This window comes from Myotis myotis, unplaced genomic scaffold (assembly GCF_014108235.1).
Source record: "Myotis myotis isolate mMyoMyo1 unplaced genomic scaffold, mMyoMyo1.p scaffold_m19_p_9, whole genome shotgun sequence".
Lineage (NCBI taxonomy): Eukaryota > Metazoa > Chordata > Mammalia > Chiroptera > Vespertilionidae > Myotis > Myotis myotis.
The window spans coordinates 47,481,948-47,501,906 of NW_023416401.1; the positions used below are offsets into that span (position 1 = coordinate 47,481,948).

Below are 19,959 nucleotides of genomic sequence, written 5' to 3' on the forward strand. Positions count from 1 at the left end.
TAGTCTCCCATGTAAAAACACAGCCCTCATTATCCACATCTGGAAGTTTGATGGTGTTATTTTTGGTAATGGATCAAAGCAACTACACTGAGAACAATAAAGTTACCAACAGTATTTAGCCTGATTTTCTATTATGCTAAGCAGGTGTTGATATACACCTCATTAATTTTTAATGAAGCAGGTTAATACCAAATTCTTTTACAGTTGAGTAGCTTCAAGAACCTACATATTCATTTGATTAGTGAAGTTGAAATACAAAGAATTATTATTTTCACTTTCTTATAAGAATATATTGTAAGAGAATTTCCTTAATGAGAAAGAACATTTCCTATTTATACTTTTGGCTTTTATTATTCTTTGATTTTCTTTAAATAGAGGTAATTACAATATCAAGTCCTGTTCTGTAAAGCTCTTTCTATAGATGAATGAACTGAAGTAAGTGTAACTGCTAATTAACTGGCACTAAAATTTAATTGGGCCCAAAGGGTGAAGCACTCAGAATTCATTAACTCTTTTTTCTAGCCCTTTCAGGAGAACTGCAGCGTTAGCCTGATGTCCAGATTCCATAGGAGCTCATCTATTCCATTGTCCAAATGTATATGAGTACATTCAACCAAAGGCTTAGACTAGGGCCTTAGGCACATATTCAAATTGTATGCACACATGTCCTGAAAGTAATATTTCTCCTCCCTTTTCATTTTGTAAGATGACTGCAGGTAAATCACGGGCAGAATACCATAAAGGAGGTCTGTAGTTAAGTGTCTGCTACTTAACCGAGTCTCTCTAACCACATTTACAGTGGACTCCACAGAACTCCATATGCTCTCCATTCATTGAAAGAATGACAGGCCAACAGGGGCTTGTGGCTTTTAGTGAGTAAGGCTCTACAGGGAAGTGCATCAGTGCAGTCCAGACAGACTACCTCCCTGGCTCATTGCCACATTTTTTGGTTTGTTTGTGTTTTTATTTTTCCCCTCCCTACACGTTTCTCCCCCCCCCCCACCCCCCCACCTCTTTCACATAGCAACTGGCTTTGCCTATTTTTGCATTCTGTAAACATATTTATGAAAATACAGTAATCTCTAAACAACTTCATTAGGCTTAAATAATAATATATAGATAACTTGTTTAAACGAAAGTAATAATGAATGTTTAGGTGCTTGTAAGTAAATAGCTGGTAAAAATAAAATGTAGCTGAGGTGCCCAACATAACTTTCTTTTTGACCTATTTTTAAAAAGTGATTAAGTTTGGAAAGCACAATTAAGTAAAAATTTAAAGTCATGTTGATTTGCCAAATTGATAATTACTGCATGATTGAGAAAATATTTTTGAATGGCAATATAGAAATTTAATAATACCTGAATCTATGAAATTGAAATGTGTGGAAATTGAAATGTGTGGAACTGATGCATCTTACAACATTAAGAAGCAGATGTTTGAGAAAATATTTTTTTAACTTAAATCTGGGTTCTTATAAAAACCAAGCCACTGATTTATGAAAATTAGTCTATCAATGTACTTGAAAAGCATGTATACATTGCTAAACTTGACTTATTTTCATTCCAATATTGAATCAAATTTTCAAACTACATCAAAATGATAGAGAACATTTGTTTTCCTTAATTTCTTATTATTAGGTCAAGAAGACTTTTTATTTTATGATAATGAATTGTCAAATTAAGATAGCTAGAACTTTTTCCTTAGCTTTTTATTAGTAGTACCAATTTTTTTTATTATTATTGTATGGCAGTGATACTCAATGCGCTATTAAAATTAGTTGTTTTAGAAATATTCAGATATTCTCCCCCAAGCACATAGAACAATTTATTAATTAGTCATGAATAATACATTATATCTTGAACTTTCAGAAAGTTATGAATTTAAGATTTTATTTCTTGGTTCACTTTGTAAAATTTCAGAGAAGCTCTTACTTTGAAGAAGGGTATATCCATAAGTGATGAAACAAGAAAATCATGGATTCACAATAATTAGGAGCTTTTGGCAGATTTTCCTCTTTGTGTAAATATAATTTAGATATAAAAAAATACAACCAATGTTCTCTATATAATAATAACACTTTTTATATCTGAAATTCAAAATTATATTAACACAAAGATAAACAGATTTACTTTGCTCTTAAAATATAAAAATAATGAGAGCGCAAAGAGAACAGGTATATTTGAGAATTGAGTAGAATATATGTGGAGATATAATTTAATCTTAAAGTTAATATTATACCTTTTTAAATATTATATGGGAGTTGTATGGAATTATTAACTTGGGGAATAATAAGCAGACTAGAAAATAAAACCATTATAATTGACTTGCTCATTTCGACACATATGGAAACTAAATGATTGCTCTTTGCACTTGCAGCTAAGCTCAAATATGCACAATGGATCCCAGTCTTTGAAGTACGTGATTTCAGGAGATGGAGCCGAAAGTATTTTTTTCGTTGATGGAGCAACAGGTGTCTTATCTGTGGCACAGAAGCTGGATAGAGAAAAACAGGCCTTCTACAATCTAAAAGCCCATTTAATGGACAACACTACTGGAAAGGCTGTGGAATCTGAATCTGACTTTGTTGTCAAAGTTACAGATATCAATGACAATGCACCAAAATTCCTACATGAACCTTATTCGGCCATTGTACCAGAGATGTCTCCAGAAGGTATTACATATTAATTGACATCAAACATATATTAGCAATGTAAACAAGTTTGAGATTTTGAGCATATGAATTGCAAGTGAATTATTTGAAAGTTCTATATTTGTACTTCCTTTTACAAGCATGTTAAGTAAAATATTTGAAACTAGTGACCCGGTGCAAAAATTCATGCACATTAAAAAAGATTAAATGGAGGAAATATTTTAATATTGCTATTTGCCATTTCTCTATAATAAAAGTGCCAAAGATGAAAGAAAATTAGTAAAATATATATGAAAATCTTCTTCCTGTCAGAGTCTAGGGTGCATCATGGGAACCAGAATCAAGTCCCTGCCCACCCATGTGCACCTCGAAATTACACAAGACCCAGACCCGGCCAGCCCCACCCCCATGGGTGAGAGCCAGACTGGCCAAACCCACCCCTATCAAGATAATTTTGATAACACAATATATAATTAAATTAAATGTATATAATTTACTAACATGATAAACTTAAATGTGATTTAATAATGATCATTTTAAATTTTGCTTCCATGCTCAAAAACTGTTTTACCTTATCACTTGATTCATTAGCCAGTGAGTATAAAAATGTATATAACATGGTACATTTTTCTGATTTCTTTGTTTTTTAACCTTCCAGGTAGCAATTTAAAGACCTTTTTCTACATGTATTCAGAACATAGATCTTTAATTAAAGCATAATTAACTTTAATTGTGTAATATGTATTACAACCAATTATCATTAGGTTTAAAGGACATATTAATATTGTTCCATCTGGTAGCTAGGCAATGAAACATTATTTATTCCCCCCTCGAACTGCATCCTCCTCACCTCCTCCTTTTACTCCTTCTCTTTCTCTTCTTTACTCAAATCATCCTTCTTCTTTAATAAGTACATATTATAAATTTAACATGTTCTAGGAACTTTCCTTTGAAACTGCGGATTCAATTGTGAAGGAGATATATAGAGTTACTAGTAATCACAAGTATGAAACATGTTTTAGTTATAATACAAACAATACCTATTTTAAATAAATAAGATCATATTTGATACTGTATGCTACGAAAGTGTTCAGTATGGGAAAATTATGCTGATGATTAATTGACTGAAGGAAGTGGGGACATGTTAGGTAAAATTTGAAGGGAATGATACAGAGGACAGCTATGCCATGTTCTAGGAAAAGCAGTGTGATGAAAATTGTATTATGAATATGAGTTATTGGCCTATAGTGAGCATTTAGGTCATGGCACTATATGAGATTCTCTTAGTAGACAATATAGGTAGAGATGAGAAAAACATACCTGGTAAATCGACAGTTAAGCAAGTGGGAGTTGACTGGTAAATTAGTACGAATGGGATTGGCCAGTGATATAGGAAGAAGAGAAAGATGAGATGAGATGTTGCAATGGAAGAGATCCTTCAACTATGTGGAATGCTCCTGTGAGGTTGAATAAAATCAAGATAGCCCTGATTTTGACTTAGCAAGTTGAAGGCCCCTAGTATTTTCAGTAAGAGTAATTTGGTTGAATTTGTGTAACTACATTATGTTGGAAATTATTCTATTGCATGAATGGAAGGAGAAAAGGTGATTGACAGTTAATTTAGCCTCTTTAAAAGTGCTATGCAAGGAAAAAAATAGAGATGTGAGGCAGGAGAGAGAGGGATGTGAAATGTAAAGGCAATTTTAAAAACAATTATTGTTTAATTATTTATTAAGATGGGATATTTAATAGCATAGTTGTATAATATAGGAAATGATGCAAAAGAAGAGTATTTTTGAAGCAAAATAAAAGGGATGTGACTGCTAGAAAACTATTTTTGAGAAGAGAAAGAGTGATGAAATCTAAAGAAATAATAGAGGGGACAGATCCAGGTAGGTTAACATATTGATTGTTAACAAACAAGGTACCACATGATTATTTCTATTTAATCAGTGATGCCTGAGGGAAAGGCAGTAATTGAGAGCAGAGGGGAGGAATTTTAGAGAGAAGAGGTACATAACGGGCATTTTATAGAGTTGGAGAGTGAGCCCACAATGAGATTCCAGTGTGTACAGTACAGTATTTGTATCATGGCACCACATGTAGCCATGCTGTGGCTGATTTGATGAAGATCACAAAACATCGGTTTGGTCTGTACAATATTTGGCCACTTACACTTTGCAATTAGAGGTACATATTAACCTAGTCAGTCTATGTAATTTAATGTAGCCTGTGGAAATACGAATAAATATTTCTTTACAAGTAAATCCAGGGTCCAGGCTTTGTATGGAATCATACCAAAAGCAATGAGCACTTTTCATATCTGTCCAGTGATAGAAGGGGTCAATAGCATGATGGGCAGCTGCAACCAGAAATACTTTCTAATATGGAAATAGTGGAACACCCCCATTGCTCTGTCAATCATTTTTTAGATGGTCTCCCTCTGAAAAATGCTTACAGTTATTCACTTTGCTGTGAAGGAACTGGTTATATTATATGTATTTTTTCTGTTTCCCTCAGTCTCAATATGTAATTAATAGATAGTGTGGACCTTATTTTATTTGAATATATCTTTAATACTTTATCTTCTTTCCATATCCATTGCCATTTAACAGGTTCTTGAGTGTTAATTTTGCTTCCAAATTCCCCATTTTATCTTTTATAAAACAACCAGTGAAAAATTTTATTCTCTATTATCTGTCTTAAGTATATTTGTGTTGTATTAGAGTCTACTACTAATTATTATATTTGAACCTGTACTTTAAACTTAGAACTTGGTAGACTATTAAAAGGAATCTACATTTGAGGATCATGAAAAGAGAAAAACCAAGAAAATTATAAACCATGCATTTGATATTTAACAAGTAATATTTATTTACAAGTAATATTCATTTACAAGTAATGATAGGTTTGTAATAATTACATTTACTTTTGAAATGCAGTACTTTTAAACTAGAACTATCAGGTGGAACTATGATAAAACATTCTGTTTGCTCACTCATTAGTCTGGGTTTGCAAATAGCATATTTCTTCCACACAAAAATATAAGATGTAATAGGCCAAGAGTAAAACAGTACCTGAGGTTTGGGATGATTAAGTGAATGAGTGCATGGACAAGAGGGAAATGCCATCTCTTTCTTGCGTGTCATCTGGAGATTTTAAGCTGTAAAGTAATTGCATCTCAAGTATACTCACAGTAAGGATGGGTCAATTAATACTTGTAAATAACTAATAATTATTGCACTGATAAAATAAGTTCTCAGTATGAAGGAGTGAGCAGATGCATGGATTAAACCAACATTTCCATCATGGATTTAATTTCTGAAAATTACATTTTTACTAGATTATCTAATATCTTATATCTGTTTTTGTTATTGCCAAAACTCACAGATTCAGACTGTATGCCAAAATACTATTGTTTAATTTGTGCTACTTTAAATTTGACCATTATACAAGTCAATATCCTCTCAATAAATTTGTTTCAGATTAATCAAAGTGTACCTGTACTAAAAATGCAAGTGAAAATACCTTTCATGTTAAACAATTTATAACTTCATTCTAAGAAAAGGCTGTTATTATTTTTACCACTGAGTTTAAAACAAAAACATTGCATATAAAAATAAATGAGCCATTTTGAAATCTACAGTTCAAATCTTGGCACTCAAACCCCATATTAAACTATAGTGTGCTGTTTGTTTAGTATTCTATAAATGCAAACTTTACTTCTTAATTTTCTAGCCACAGATAGCTGACTTCTCTATTGCTTACATGATGTCTAAACTAGTCTGCATATCAAAATTTATCACTCTTTTCCATTTTTATGTTTGAATGCCTCCCATAATCACTAGAAGACGAAGCATTCTGTGTGAAATATGAGACATCACCGTCTAATACAGTTTTGTTAACAAATATTCAACAACATTTGGGTGAGAATCATTTAGTCCTTTGTTATACTGCTGGTCTATACTAAAGTTCATATAAATCAACATTGACAGAGTTACATTATTCTTACATTAGTTACATTTACTCTTAAAGATACATAAGTCTAAAGTGTTGGGAATATATTTGATGCTATCAATAATGCTTGCAATCTTCAAAAAGGTTTAGCATTTATTACCATTATCACACACAGCATAATTTATATGTAATTACTCACAAATAATAAATACTTTATACTGACATACCATTACTTCATTATAATTTTCTATCTGTGTTATAACAAATAAAAAAGTATGTCAGCAAATGAAGATTCTGAGAGTACTAAACTATAATTTTTCTCTCAAGCACTGGTACAAGTTTACATCTTGGGTAACATACATAATAATACATTTTTGCAATAAAGCCTATGAAAAATAAGCGAAGTCAAATATCTCTTAAATTTACTATCATAAAGTTGTTTTGCAAAAAAATAATAGTTCTGAAGATTCAGAAGCTAGCCGGAAAAGTAAAACTGATTTTAAATTTGCATTTTTGAAAAAGTCTCTCAAGGGTGATATTGGCAGACAATAGCAACTCTCAAAGTGATAATAGAACCCAGAATTATTCTATTGAATATTTGTATGATTCTGAGAGAATAATTATTGTATTTAAACCTTTGTTCACTAAAACGAATAGATAAAAAAAAGGATTTAAGAAAATCTTTAGACAGCAAATGCAATTGTTTGCTCTTACAATGATATAGCTGATCAAGTGAATGTGACTCCATTCAGAAATTCATGCTAACCTAGGCACCCTCAGTTCCCAAGAGAAGACTGGTTTGCATTCATTTCTAACTCGATTTCAAGGATTTAGCCAACCTAAACTTTTTAAAAAAAATTTTGTTTTATTGCTTAAAGTATTACAAGGAGTATTACATATGTCTCCTTTTTTTTCTCCCCTTGACCTTCCCCTGGCCTCCCCTACCCCCCAGTGTCTTGTGTCCATTGGTTATGCTTATATGCATGCATACAAGTCCTTGGGTTGATCTATTACCCCCACCACCACCTTCCCACTGTAGTTTGACAGTCTGTTTGATGCTGCTCTGCCTCTGTATCTATTTTTATTAATCAGTTTATAATGGTCATTATTATCCATAAATGAGTGAGATCATGTGGTATTTTTATTTCATTGACTGGCTTACTTCACTTAGCATAATGCGCTCCAGTTCCATCCATGCTGTTGCAAATGGTAAGAATTCCTTCTTTTTTACAGCAGCCTAGTATTCCATTGTGTAGATGTACCACAGTGTTCTAGCCTAAACTTTTAATGTTTAATTCTAATCATAGGATGGAGTCTTAAGATGGAATAGCACGTGTTAAGGGTGAGGCAATTTAATATGCACATATCTATTCTGGGGAATTGTCGCTTTCCTTTATACATAATCCTGGAGTCATTTTATATTGTCACAGGTGTTCTGAAGTAGGGTAATTCTATGTCCAGTTTTACCCAGAACAGCTCTGCTTCACCCTATTTTATTTCAGGAATTTTCCTGGAAACGTTTGTTCCAAATTTTTTATTTTTATTGTGTTTTTGCACCATTTTAATTAAATTTATTTGGGTGACATTGGTTAATAGGAGTATATAGGTTTCACTTGTATAATTCTATGATACATCATTTGTATATTGCATTGTGTGTTTACTACCCAAAGTTTACCTGCCTTAATTTTTTTAAAAATAATATTAATAGTAGGTGCACTGCAATAAACTAGAGTGAATTTGGTAGATATCTTCTTTTTACTTGTAGCTTCTTCCATGGGGCATGAGAAATAATCATGTGTTAGAAAATCTAAGGCTTTAATACAAAGAATTTCTTTTGGTCAACAACTAACCATACCATGATTTTGACTATTATTTCTGAAGCTAAATACACATAGTCTAGTTCTGCAACCTAGGGACAGAAAACTCCCATGGAAAGAAATGAAATGGAAACAATGAGAAGCTGTAGGGGAAGTAAATGGATGTGTCCAAAAAGAGTATTTAAAAGAACATCTTGCCCAATAAAAACTGGTTGAATTGGTGGTTCCTAAGAACGCTTTTGCTGAAATAACTTCATAAGCACTACAATAATTTATTTATTTATTATTTATTTATTTAGATATAATTTTAATATTACATTGTGTAAAGTTAAGATGTATGATGTATTGATTTGATACATTTATATATTGCACTATGCTTACCACTGTAGCACTAGCTAACATCTCCATCACGTCACATAATTATCATTTCTTTTAGTAGTGAGACCTTTAAGATTTAGTTTCTCAGCAGCTTTGAAGTTTATAAAAAAATATATTTGATGATAATCACTATGTTGTGCATTTCTACAGAATTTATGTTTTAAATGCAATTTTGTATCCTTTGATCAATATCTCCCCAATTTCCCCACCTGCAGTCCCTGGTAACCAGCAATCTACCCTCTGTTTTTATGAGTTCAATTTTTTTTTATTTCACATATGATATTAAGTGGTATTTGTCTTTGTCTGACTGAACTTATTTTAATGCTCTTAAGATCCATCCATAGTGTCACAAGTGGCAGAAATAAGTTTTAAAACACTTGAAACAACCTTAGCTGGTTTTGCTCAGTGGGTAGAGCATTGGCTTGCAGACTGAAGGGTCCCGGATTCGATTCTAGTCAAGGGTGCATGCCTGGATTGTGGGCTCGACCCCAGTAGGGAGCATGCAGGAGGCAGACAATCAATGACTCATCATTGATATTTCTATCTCTCTTTCCCTTTCACTTCCTCTCTGAAATCAACAAAAATATATTTTAAAAAAATAAAACACTGGAAACAAATGTGTGTACATTTTGAGTACTTGAACCATGTAAAACAAGTGTTACATAACTAGCATCAAAATACTAAGACAAAACAGCAAACATCTATATATATATAAAAGCCCAGCAGCCAAACAGCAGAGCAACAAGAACGACTGGTCAACCAGTCGCTATGATGCACACTAACCACCAGGGGGCAGACACTCAACACAGGAGCTACCCCCTGGTGGTCAGTGCACTCCCACAGTGGGAGCGCCGCTAGCCTGACTGGGATGAGCAGCGCTCCCACAGCGGGCCAATTCCCACAGGTTATGCCCCCCTCCCCCTTGCACTCGGCCTTCAGTTATGTATAATTAAGGAATATGGTAAAGTTTCAAAAGTTTTCTTACTGAAGAATAGAAGGGCTTTCTATTACAGTTTCTCAGTTTATAAAATTAAAAAACTAAAAACACAGGATGCTAGTTGCAAAAAAAATCACATAGGAAACTTGACTTTGTGCTATTTGTGTTAACATTCTTATTGACATAGAACATTATGAATCAATAAATGCAATTTTTCAAAAAGACCCATAATGCTAGATTCCAAGAAATTTAAGTTGAGCATTAATTTTAAATGTACAAGTACTTATTTTTCATATTTCTATTAATTACTACTGGATTTAATGATAATGCTTACTTATCAGTATCTGGTAGATTTTGCTTTGCATTAAAAACAAAAGTTCTTTAAACAAGTAGGGAGTTTATAGAAGGAAATTAAACAGGCAAAATAGTTATACCTGTTCTCAACTTGATACTATTTCCAGCTTACTTAAATAATATTTATTAAAATTACATCAATATTCTCTAATTTTTGAGGTGCTGATCACACCATGATTTTTGAAGGAAAGTGTTTCCAATTTTGTTTTATTTCTCTGCTAGTAACTCAACTTTGAAAATCCTGAATCACACATTATAATGGATTGTTCAACGGTTACATTTAATTATGTCATAGACATAGATATTTAAAATTCTACATAGTATGAGGTTATAGCCTCTTGTCTATATAGAAATTATACATGGTTTTGAAATTCAAAACAAGGATGTAGACTGGTCTTGTGTTGTATATCATCATTGTACTAACTTTTGTCTTTACTTTCTCTTTAGGGACATTCGTCATCCAGGTGACAGCAAGTGATGCTGATGATCCTTTATGTAATAATAATGCTCGTCTTGTATACGAGTTACTACATGGCCAACCATATTTCTCCATTGAGCCAACAACAGGTATTTCTAAATGAAACCAAGTGCAATTCAACATAATTCAAAGTAGGCAAACATAACAGGAAAAATTCTCAGCTTACAAACATGTTGTATTGCAGACCTGTTGTTATACAAAAAATAAAATAAAATAAATAAAGGGGTTGTATTTTAAACCTTTAATCATTTTCTAGTCTTTTAAATGATTTTTATAAGGCTGAAAGATTGAGCTCCATACACCCATACCACAAATGGTTTGTGTGTGGGGCATAACAAATACGTAAGGATTCTTGCAAATCAATTAAAAAATGACAGATAGCCCAATTCAAAATATGAGGAAAAGAACTTTATGAGCATTTGACAAAAATATTGTTATAAAAAAGACTACAATCATATTAAAAACTAGTGGCCCGGTGCATGAAATTTGTGCATGGGGTGGTGTCCCTCAGCCCAGCCTGCACCCTCCCAAATCCGGGACCCCTTGGGAGATGTCTGTCTGACGGATTAGGCCCGACCCCAGAGGGATCAGGCCTAAACCGGCAGTCGGACATCCCTCTCGCAATCCGGGACTGCTGGCTCCTAACCACTCACCTGCCTGCCTGCCTGATTGCCCCTAACCACTCTGCCTTCTGGTCTGCTTACCCCCACCTGCCTTCCCTGCTGGCCTACTTGCCTCCAACTGCCCCTCCTGCCGGCTTGATCACCCCCCTCAACTGAACCCCCACTGATGGCCTGCTTGCCCCCAACTGGCCGCTCCTGCCAGCCTGCTCACCCCAACTGCTCCCCCACTGGCCTGATCACCCCCAATGGCCCCGCCCAGTGGCCTGATCACACACAACTGCCCTCCCCTCTTGGCCTCTAACCGCCTCTACCTCGGCCCCGCCACCATGACTTTGTCCAGAAGAATGTCCAGAAGGTCTCCTGGAAGGTCTCCCAGTCTAATTAGCATATTACCCTTCTATTAGTATAGATAGAGGCCTGGTGCATGGGTGGGAGCTGGCTGGTTTGCCCTGAAGGGTGCCCCAGATCAGGGTGGGGGTTCCCTTGGGGGGCGGGGTGGCCTGGGCCAGGGGCTGGGGCAGTTTGCAGGCTGGCCACATCCCCATGGGATGAGGGTCCCCACTGGTGGGGCATGGCCAGCCTGTGTGAGGGGCTGAGGGCCGTTTTCAGGCTGGCCATGCCCCCCAGCGGGGACCCGCACACCCATGGGGGTGTGGCCGGCCTGGGTGAAGGACTGAGGGTAGTTTGTAGGCCCCTCCTTCTGTGGCCGGCCTGGGCAACCCAAGTCTCCTTCAGCTCAGGCCAACTCTGTGGCCACCGCCCACAGGCCCCTCCTTCAGCAGCCATCCAGTGCCGGGGTCCAACCCCAGCAGGTCCAGGGGTCCCCAAAGGTGTGGACGGAGTCGGCGAAGAAGGAATGACATGAAGACAGCGTTCAGTTGATCAGCAGCCTATCCAGGATCTCTAGCCAGGATCTTCAGCCAAGTTCTGGTCTGGATCTCCAGCGAAGTTCTGGTTTGGATCTCCAGCCAGGTTCTGTGTCCATGTTCTCTTGCTAGGTTCTCCAGGTTCTCCAGCCAGGTTCTGTAGCCATGTTCCCTCACTAGGTTCTTCAGCCAGGTTCTGTCCAGTTCTCCAGCCAGGTTCAGTCACCAGGTTTTAGTCAGGTTCTCTTGCCAATTTCTGTAGTCAGGTTCAGTCCAGGATCTTTTGCCATGTTCTCTCCAGCGAAGTTCTTCTGTCTCTAGAGAACGTTCTGTGTAGGTTCTGTGCCTCCTGGTTCTGTCTTCTGAGTTCTGTGTTGTTACATCTGTATTTATACCAGTTGATTCCAATCCTATCAATCTCTATTACAAAGGTTAGGGCGTTTCTTATCTCCATTCCGGGGAGTAAAGATTATGTAGCTTAAGCATGATTGTTCGTAGTTAAAGTGATTAATTACCCGCCTGGCACTTAGTTAAGAGGTTTTATTCCCTCCCTAACTTCAGGGGAAAATCCCTACCTGGGGAAACAACCTTTCTCAGAGACCTTGGTTAAAACACATAGTGCCAAGAAGGTGAGCAAACATATTAAGAACAGTATGCCATATATGCCAGGTCCCTTGAAACAGCAAGCATGGTCCGGCTCCCGGAAAATTCCCCCTTTCTTATTTTTTAAAAGCAGGCATTAAAAAGAAAAACCCCAAATGCTCTCTTGTATCCATTTTAAGAGTAGGATTGGCACTTTCCGCTATTACCTGAGTCCTGATCTATCACCCCAGGGAGAGCTTGCCAATCCTGCACTTTCCCGGGGTGGAAAGGCTACAGTGGGGTTAAGGATAAGGCTCCTTGGGCCTACCTCCTCGCATGCCTTTACATTTATCTTTCCTTCCTCAGAAAAGCATGGACATATTTCTTGTATAAAACGTTCTGTCTTACTGGGAGTAACCTTATTTCCTCTGCTAGCAAGCATATGTGTTAAAAGATCAATACAGAGTCTTATTTCTTTAGACTCAGTATGGGACATCTTCTTAATCTAAAGATCATACAGAGTCTTCTTTCTTTGGACTCAGTATGGCACATCTTCTCAATCTAAGAATCAATACAGAGTCTTCTTTCTTTGGACTCAGTATGGCACATCTTCTCAATCTAAGTTCTGTACTATCCACCTTCTTACCCTACTTATCCTCTATAGGGGGGTCTGTAGCACCCTGGTGGAGTCCTATCCATCCCGAGTGTGGGGGTTTTAATGCGGGGGGGAGCTTACCTAGGGGAATCCTGTTCCAGGGGTTCCCAAAGGTGTGGACGGAGTCGGCGAAGACTATCCACCCTCTTCCTGCGGTGGAGTCCTATCCGTCCCGAGTGCGGGGGGGCTTACCTAAGGGGTCCCTGTTCGGGTGCCATATGCCGGGGTCCAGCCCCAGCGAGTCCAGGGGTCCCCAAAGGTGTGGACGGAGTCGGCGAAGAAGAGATGACATGGAGACAGCGTTCAGTTGATCAGCAGCCTAGCCAGGATCTCTAGCCAGGATCTCCAGCCAAGTTCTGGTCTGGATCTCCAGAGAGGTTCTGCTTAGGATCTCCTGCCAGGGTCTGTGTCCATGTTCTCTTGCTAGGTTCTCCAGCCAGGTTCTGTCCAGGTTCTCCAGCCAGGTTCAGTCACCAGGTTCTAGTCAGGTTCTCTTGCCAATTTCTGTAGTCAGGTTCAGTCCAGGATCTTTTGCCATGTTCTCTTACTAGGTTCTGTCTCTAGGTTCTGAGGCCAGTTTCTGTCCAGGAACTTTTGCCATGTTCTCTCCAGCGAAGTTCTTCTGTCTCTAGAGAACGTTCTGTGTAGGTTCTGTGCCTAGGTTCTGTCTCTCCTCGTTCTGTCTTCTTACATCTGTATTTATACCAGTTGATTCCAATCCTATCAATCTCTATTTCAAAGGTTAGGGCGTTTCTTATCTCCATTCCAGGGAGTAAAGATTATGTAGCTTAAGCATGATTGTTCGTAGGTAAAGTGATTAATTACCCACCTGGCACTTAGTTAAGAGGTTTTATTCCCTCCCTAACTTCAGGGGAAAATCCCTACCTGGGGAAACAACCTTTCTCAGAGACCTTGGTTAAAACACATAGTGCCAAGAAGGTGAGCAAACATATTAAGAACAGTATGCCATATATGCCAGGTCCCTTGAAACAGCAAGCATGGACTGGCTCCCGGCAATCCAGGGCAGGCAGGAAGCTTGGGTCGCCCTTGGTGATGGAGGAAGCCAAGTTTCCTCTGTTGATGGTGGCGATCCAAGCCTCCCACTATCTCCTGCCTGCTCTGTGGCCACTGTCCACAGGCCCCTCCTTTGGCAGCCAGCCCAGGTGGGCAGGAAGCTTGGCTTCCTCTGTTGCCAGGGGTAACGCAAGCCTCCTGCCTGCTCCGGCTGGCTCCGTGGCTGCTGCCATCTTTGTCCTGCAAATTTGCATATTCCCTCCTGATTGGCTGTGGGGTGTCACAGAGGCATGGTCAATTTACATATTTATCTATTAGTGTAGATGCTCACCTTGTTAATCTTTATGGAAATGCAAATGAAAACCACAATGAGATACACCAAAAACCCAACCAGAATGACTAATATTAAGCATGAATTTACAGCTGGATGTAGGAACTGATATAAGGCATTTGCTTTCAAAGATGTATTTCTACATTTTATGTATTTTTATTTAGATTTAAAAATTTAAGTATAAAAATTGCATTTCTAATTTCCATTAATCAATTGAATACTTTATAAAATAAATAGGACATTTTTCTGTTCTTTTAAATATGTCAATTAAATGCATAAGAGTTCTATGACACTAATTCATTTTAAAAATATTGATTGCCATGTCCAAAACAAAGATTAAGCCCATATGAATGCTGCCTTTAAGAGTTTATAATCTCTAAACATGGAAAACAAAGAAACAAAAATCAAACAAACAAGTTTGTAGCTAACTGCCAGGAATGCGGCAAATTTTAAAAGAAGAAAAATTCTATATTTGTTTTAAGAGGCAAATTATTATTTTCATCTTGGTAACATGAAAAGCTTAAACAAATTAGAGCATTCTATTGAACCTTTAAACATTTCTTATCAATTCGCTCAATTAGCAAATATTAAATGTCTCAGCCTTTCTTTCTCAATTAGAGTTTCTTGAGAGAATCAGATTCAGAAAAATATGACTTGAGTGACTCTATTTTTAATTCTATCAAGGATGGTACCTAGCTTCTATTATTCGGGATGCACAGGACAACAGCTATTTTAATACTTGCAGTGGATTCCTTAAGACATTAGGTTTTAATTCCCTCACACAATCTTGGTTGAGAGGGGTGAATTATGTTAACAGGCATTATGCAATATACTGGATATTTATAATATTACACCCTTAAAAAATTATAACAAAGACAGAAAAAGAACATGAATTCCTTCCTTGGAACTTACCAATATATATTAAACATGTTGAATACTCATGAATACATACACTCAGTTTGTGAATATTATTATTAACTGAAACAAACAAGATCCAATAAGAGAAAGAAAGTGAGGACTACTTTATATTGTATGGTCAAGACAGAATACCCTGAAACCAGAATGCAGAGCTGAGCCTGTGGCAGAGGAGAAGGGCATGGAAGGGCATTCCAGGTTATGGAATCTAAGAGACATTCCTGAGATGGGAGAGTGTTGAAGCTCTTAGACCAGAGGCCAGTGTAGAAAAGCACAGAGCAGGAGAGTAGAAAATGAGGTATCTGAAGAACAGACATGTGCTGGGTCATACTGGGGCTTCTTGACCATTTTAAGCACTGTCTTTGTTCCCAATTCTCACTGTTTTCTAAAAAATATCTTGAGCAAGTTAGTTAAAGCTATGGATTATATTTAAGGAGGAGAGGTGGAATGGGCAGCGAGACAGATGAGAGCCAAAAAACATGAAACTGTAAATTTCAGTGTGTATAAGAGGCTCTGGGAATATATATCCTTTCTTCAGTCTGAAGATGAGAAGAAAAGTTGAAAATAAAGTAGGCAAAGTTCATGGAAGCCCCCCACATGGGGAGTGAAGGCCTCTGTGTTCCTCTCACTCACTGATGTACTGATCTCTACATCTTTGGATATATCAGAAGCTCAAATACTGTTCTCCTTTGCTGATATAAAATAATTCTCTCTTGAGTTACATATAGGTAAATACTAGCAGCATCTATTTAATATATTCAATGGTTTTCATACTGATTCACATAATAGATTACAACTGTGAAATACTCTATCTACAGTTAAATCCTCTCAGAATGCAGCTATTTTATCTTTCTTTAAAACACACACACACACACACACACACACACAAACTGGCATCACAATTTTTTAATGTATTCCTTTTTCCAGACACATTTGAGGATTGACCATTATCTTTCTTGTATTTTTTCACATGTTCCCCAAATCTTTAGGACTGCATTCCCCTGTCCTGTAAACTGCTGACATTTTTTCTATGTTTTATTCAGTGATGAATTTTTTTCACTAAATGACTTCATAGATAGTGGACATGCATCAACATATTCATCATGGTTCATCTTGATTTCAAATACCTGTGCGTGTGTTCATCTCTATTGGTAGATTATGAATAATAGTGTCAGAAACCAATCTTTCTTTATTCAACATGACTCAAAATAGACATCACAGGTGCACAATATTTTTACATACATTTGGTATTTTAATTTACACATTTACCCACAATAACCTAACTTATTACAAGTTAATAAGAAAAGTTAATTGTAGCACACTAACATTATGTTAGAGAAGATAGCAGAAAATAGATTGAGGTAAAAATAATACAGTCTTCTTCTCTACCTGTGGGTTACAATGGGATTTTATTAAGGGTCTACTACTGTCCTTAATATTGTGATGGCCCATGAAAGTCCAGGTAGAATTGTTGTTTAATTTGATATTATTGTTATTATTTTATCTAGAGCAGTGTCTGGCACATTGTAGTAGTTCAAAATGTGTCAAAAGAATGATAATATGGTTGAATTCTTGAAATTAACTAGAAATATATCATGGTTAATAATAAAATAATAATTGGAGTTTATCAAACTTTTAAAGGAGTTATAAGAACATCTTCTAAAACGGATAGAGAGCTGCAAGATTCATATTGGGTAATTGTTCAAGCCAAAGACAGGATTGGTCTGCCCGGAGCACTGTCTGGAACAACGAGTGTATTAATTACACTTTCTGATATTAATGACAACATCCCTACATTTAAAAAAGGTAAGTAGAAAGCATCTTGAGTTTTTATTATACCGTAATTATAAGTATGTTGAATATATGCAGGTGTTAGTGTGTATTCTAAAAGCACTTCTACAGCACTAAAATGATGTAAAAGAAATTTAATTGTTCTAAGACATGCCTATTTTCATTAGCATGAAGTCAAATACAAATGAATGAGTAATGTGTTATTTTTCAATTGCTTCTCTAACCAATCACCACAAACTTCATGTCTTAACACTGACTTATTACCTTAAAGATGTCTAATATGCATGTCAGCAGGCCAAGTAGGATCATGCAAAATAATGTCTGCAGGGCTGCCATTGTTTCTGTGGGCTCTAGGGCAGAACCTATTTCCTTGCATTTGGGTGTTCCTAGAATTCAGTTATTGTGTTTGTAGGATAAAAGTCTGTTTCTTTAATGGTTGTCAACTGAAGGACATGCTTAGCTCCTAGAGGCCTCTTTCTGGATTTTGTGCATGGCCACAGATCTCAGAAGCACCAAAGGGTGTCATATCCTTCTCTCACTGCCATCGCTCTGACCCACACTTTTATTTCTTCTTCCACTTTTCAGGACACATGTGAGTACATTGGGACCACTTGGATAAACCAAGATTATGTCCACATTTCAATCTAAATTCCATCTAAAACCTTAATTCCCTATTGCATGTTTTTGAGGGTATTATGACACAAATAACTTTGGGAATCATTCTTCTACCTACTACCAGGAATGATTTAAAATTAGTATATCGGTTTGGCGGAAGCACAGGGCAGGCCTGACAATGATAATGTCCATCGCCTGAGCCAATAATGCTGCACTGGTTTTGAAAAAAATAAAAAAAATAAAATGAGTATATCTATTTTTTTTTTATTTTTGTAGCAAGAAAAGGTCACATCTGATCTGAGAATTAAGTAATAAGTACAAGTTAAGTCACATGGTGTGCTTCAGAAAGAAATTCTTATGACATTCCTAGGAGAAACTTATTTTCTAAGGAGTTTCTTTTTCAGGGAATACTTTCTTAGCTACAGAAATAAATTTGCAAGCATTTCCATAAATCATGAGAAATCATCATGATAGAAGGAAAATTCGATAAGCATGAAGCAAAGAAAGTAGATCACACACACACACACACACACACACACACACACACACACACACACTCCTACATGATGCAGACACTACTCAATGTTGCCAATTTGTGCCAGGTCCAGGGTTAACCGATCTTTTGAACTTTTGAAAAATATTAGAATTCTGAATTTTTATTTCTGTGCTATCATCCAATTTTAAATTGTGTTTGTTTACAAAATGTAGCAACTGCGTTTTCTTTTAAATAGAAATTATACATATTTGGGGTGTACAACATGGTGTTTTGATATATACATAGTGAAATCATTACTGCAGTCAAACTAACCTGTCCATCTCCACACACCATGGATGTGCGTGCGTGTGTGTGTGTGTATGTGTGTGTGTGTGTGCGTGTGTGTGTGTGTGTGTGTGTTGAGAGAAACTGAGAGATATATACTCTCTTAGAAAATTTCTGTTACCAAATACAGTTTAATCACCATGATCTACATTTCTAAAGCTCATTTCTAGATTTTTAAAATTTATCCATCCTACATCATTGCAACTTTTCACCCTTTGTGCTACATTTTATGAGTCAATAAAAAGCTCCTCTTCAGATGGAAGGTAGGCAATGGAGCAGCAGTTGGTGACCTTCATCTCCTCATTATGAATTGTATCGTGTTGTGACTCTCTCTACAACATGAATATGCCCTAAAGGCAAGAAGATAATGTCTAAGTAAATCTGAAATGCTGAGAACTTTATAAAATAATTGGCATATAATACATATAGAGACATGGTAGCTGAATTCATTGAATAAATCTGGTCTACATTTTATTCATATAAAGGTGAAAAAGCTAGTTTAAGACTAGAAGGAAGAGAGATCTCAATGAAGCATGGCGAGAAGTCTTCCAAACTTCAGCTGCTTTTTTAGTTTTTTAAGTCAATATTTATCAGTTATTAAAAAACTAAAATACTCATTTTAAATCCTCTTAGTTACCCAGAATCCTAATGCACAATGATAGTTTCGTAACTTCAATTGAATGTGAGTGTGGAGGACATGATTCTAATACCATAAAGTTACCTCATTCTTCAAAATGATTTCCCTATTCCCGTTCCACACCATAATCATTTGAAAAATGTATGTATTGACTATTCTTACAAAATAGAAGCATGCTGGCCTCCTTACTCTTGTTCAAGCTACTTTTCTTTATTGCCATCCCATCGCACTTCTTATAAGCATTTTTTGTCCAAAATATTTTTGAAAGTATGGAAAACAGCACAAAGTGTTGAATTATCAAATTGTTAAAGCATATGCTTTCAGATTTAGTGCAGTGTCACTCTGTTCTCCAGATTAATTTGTTGGCAATTTTTAATTTGTGCAATGAAATAAACAATTCTTTTCATTTTCCCACAACAAAATAAAAACTGCAGTATAGTTAAACTGCTATTTCCTTACACAGTAAAATATTAGCAACTTTTAAGTAACATTCCTGTCGCTTAAAAAATAAAGGAACGTATTACAAGGTGACATGTGA

General features: G+C 36.3%; 1 protein-coding gene across 2 annotated transcripts in view; it reads left to right on the forward strand.

The window, feature by feature from the left end:
• The window catches only part of CDH19 (cadherin 19), a 62,908-nt gene that overhangs the window by 21,981 nt on the left and 20,968 nt on the right, over positions 1–19,959 (forward strand). For both annotated transcript variants that reach the window (XM_036323262.1, XM_036323263.1), the window contains exons 3-5: positions 2,378–2,672; positions 10,542–10,661; positions 17,200–17,364. In XM_036323262.1, coding sequence (XP_036179155.1) covers positions 2,378–2,672; positions 10,542–10,661; positions 17,200–17,364 — 580 coding nt within the window. The remainder of the gene's footprint in view (positions 1–2,377; positions 2,673–10,541; positions 10,662–17,199; positions 17,365–19,959) is intronic.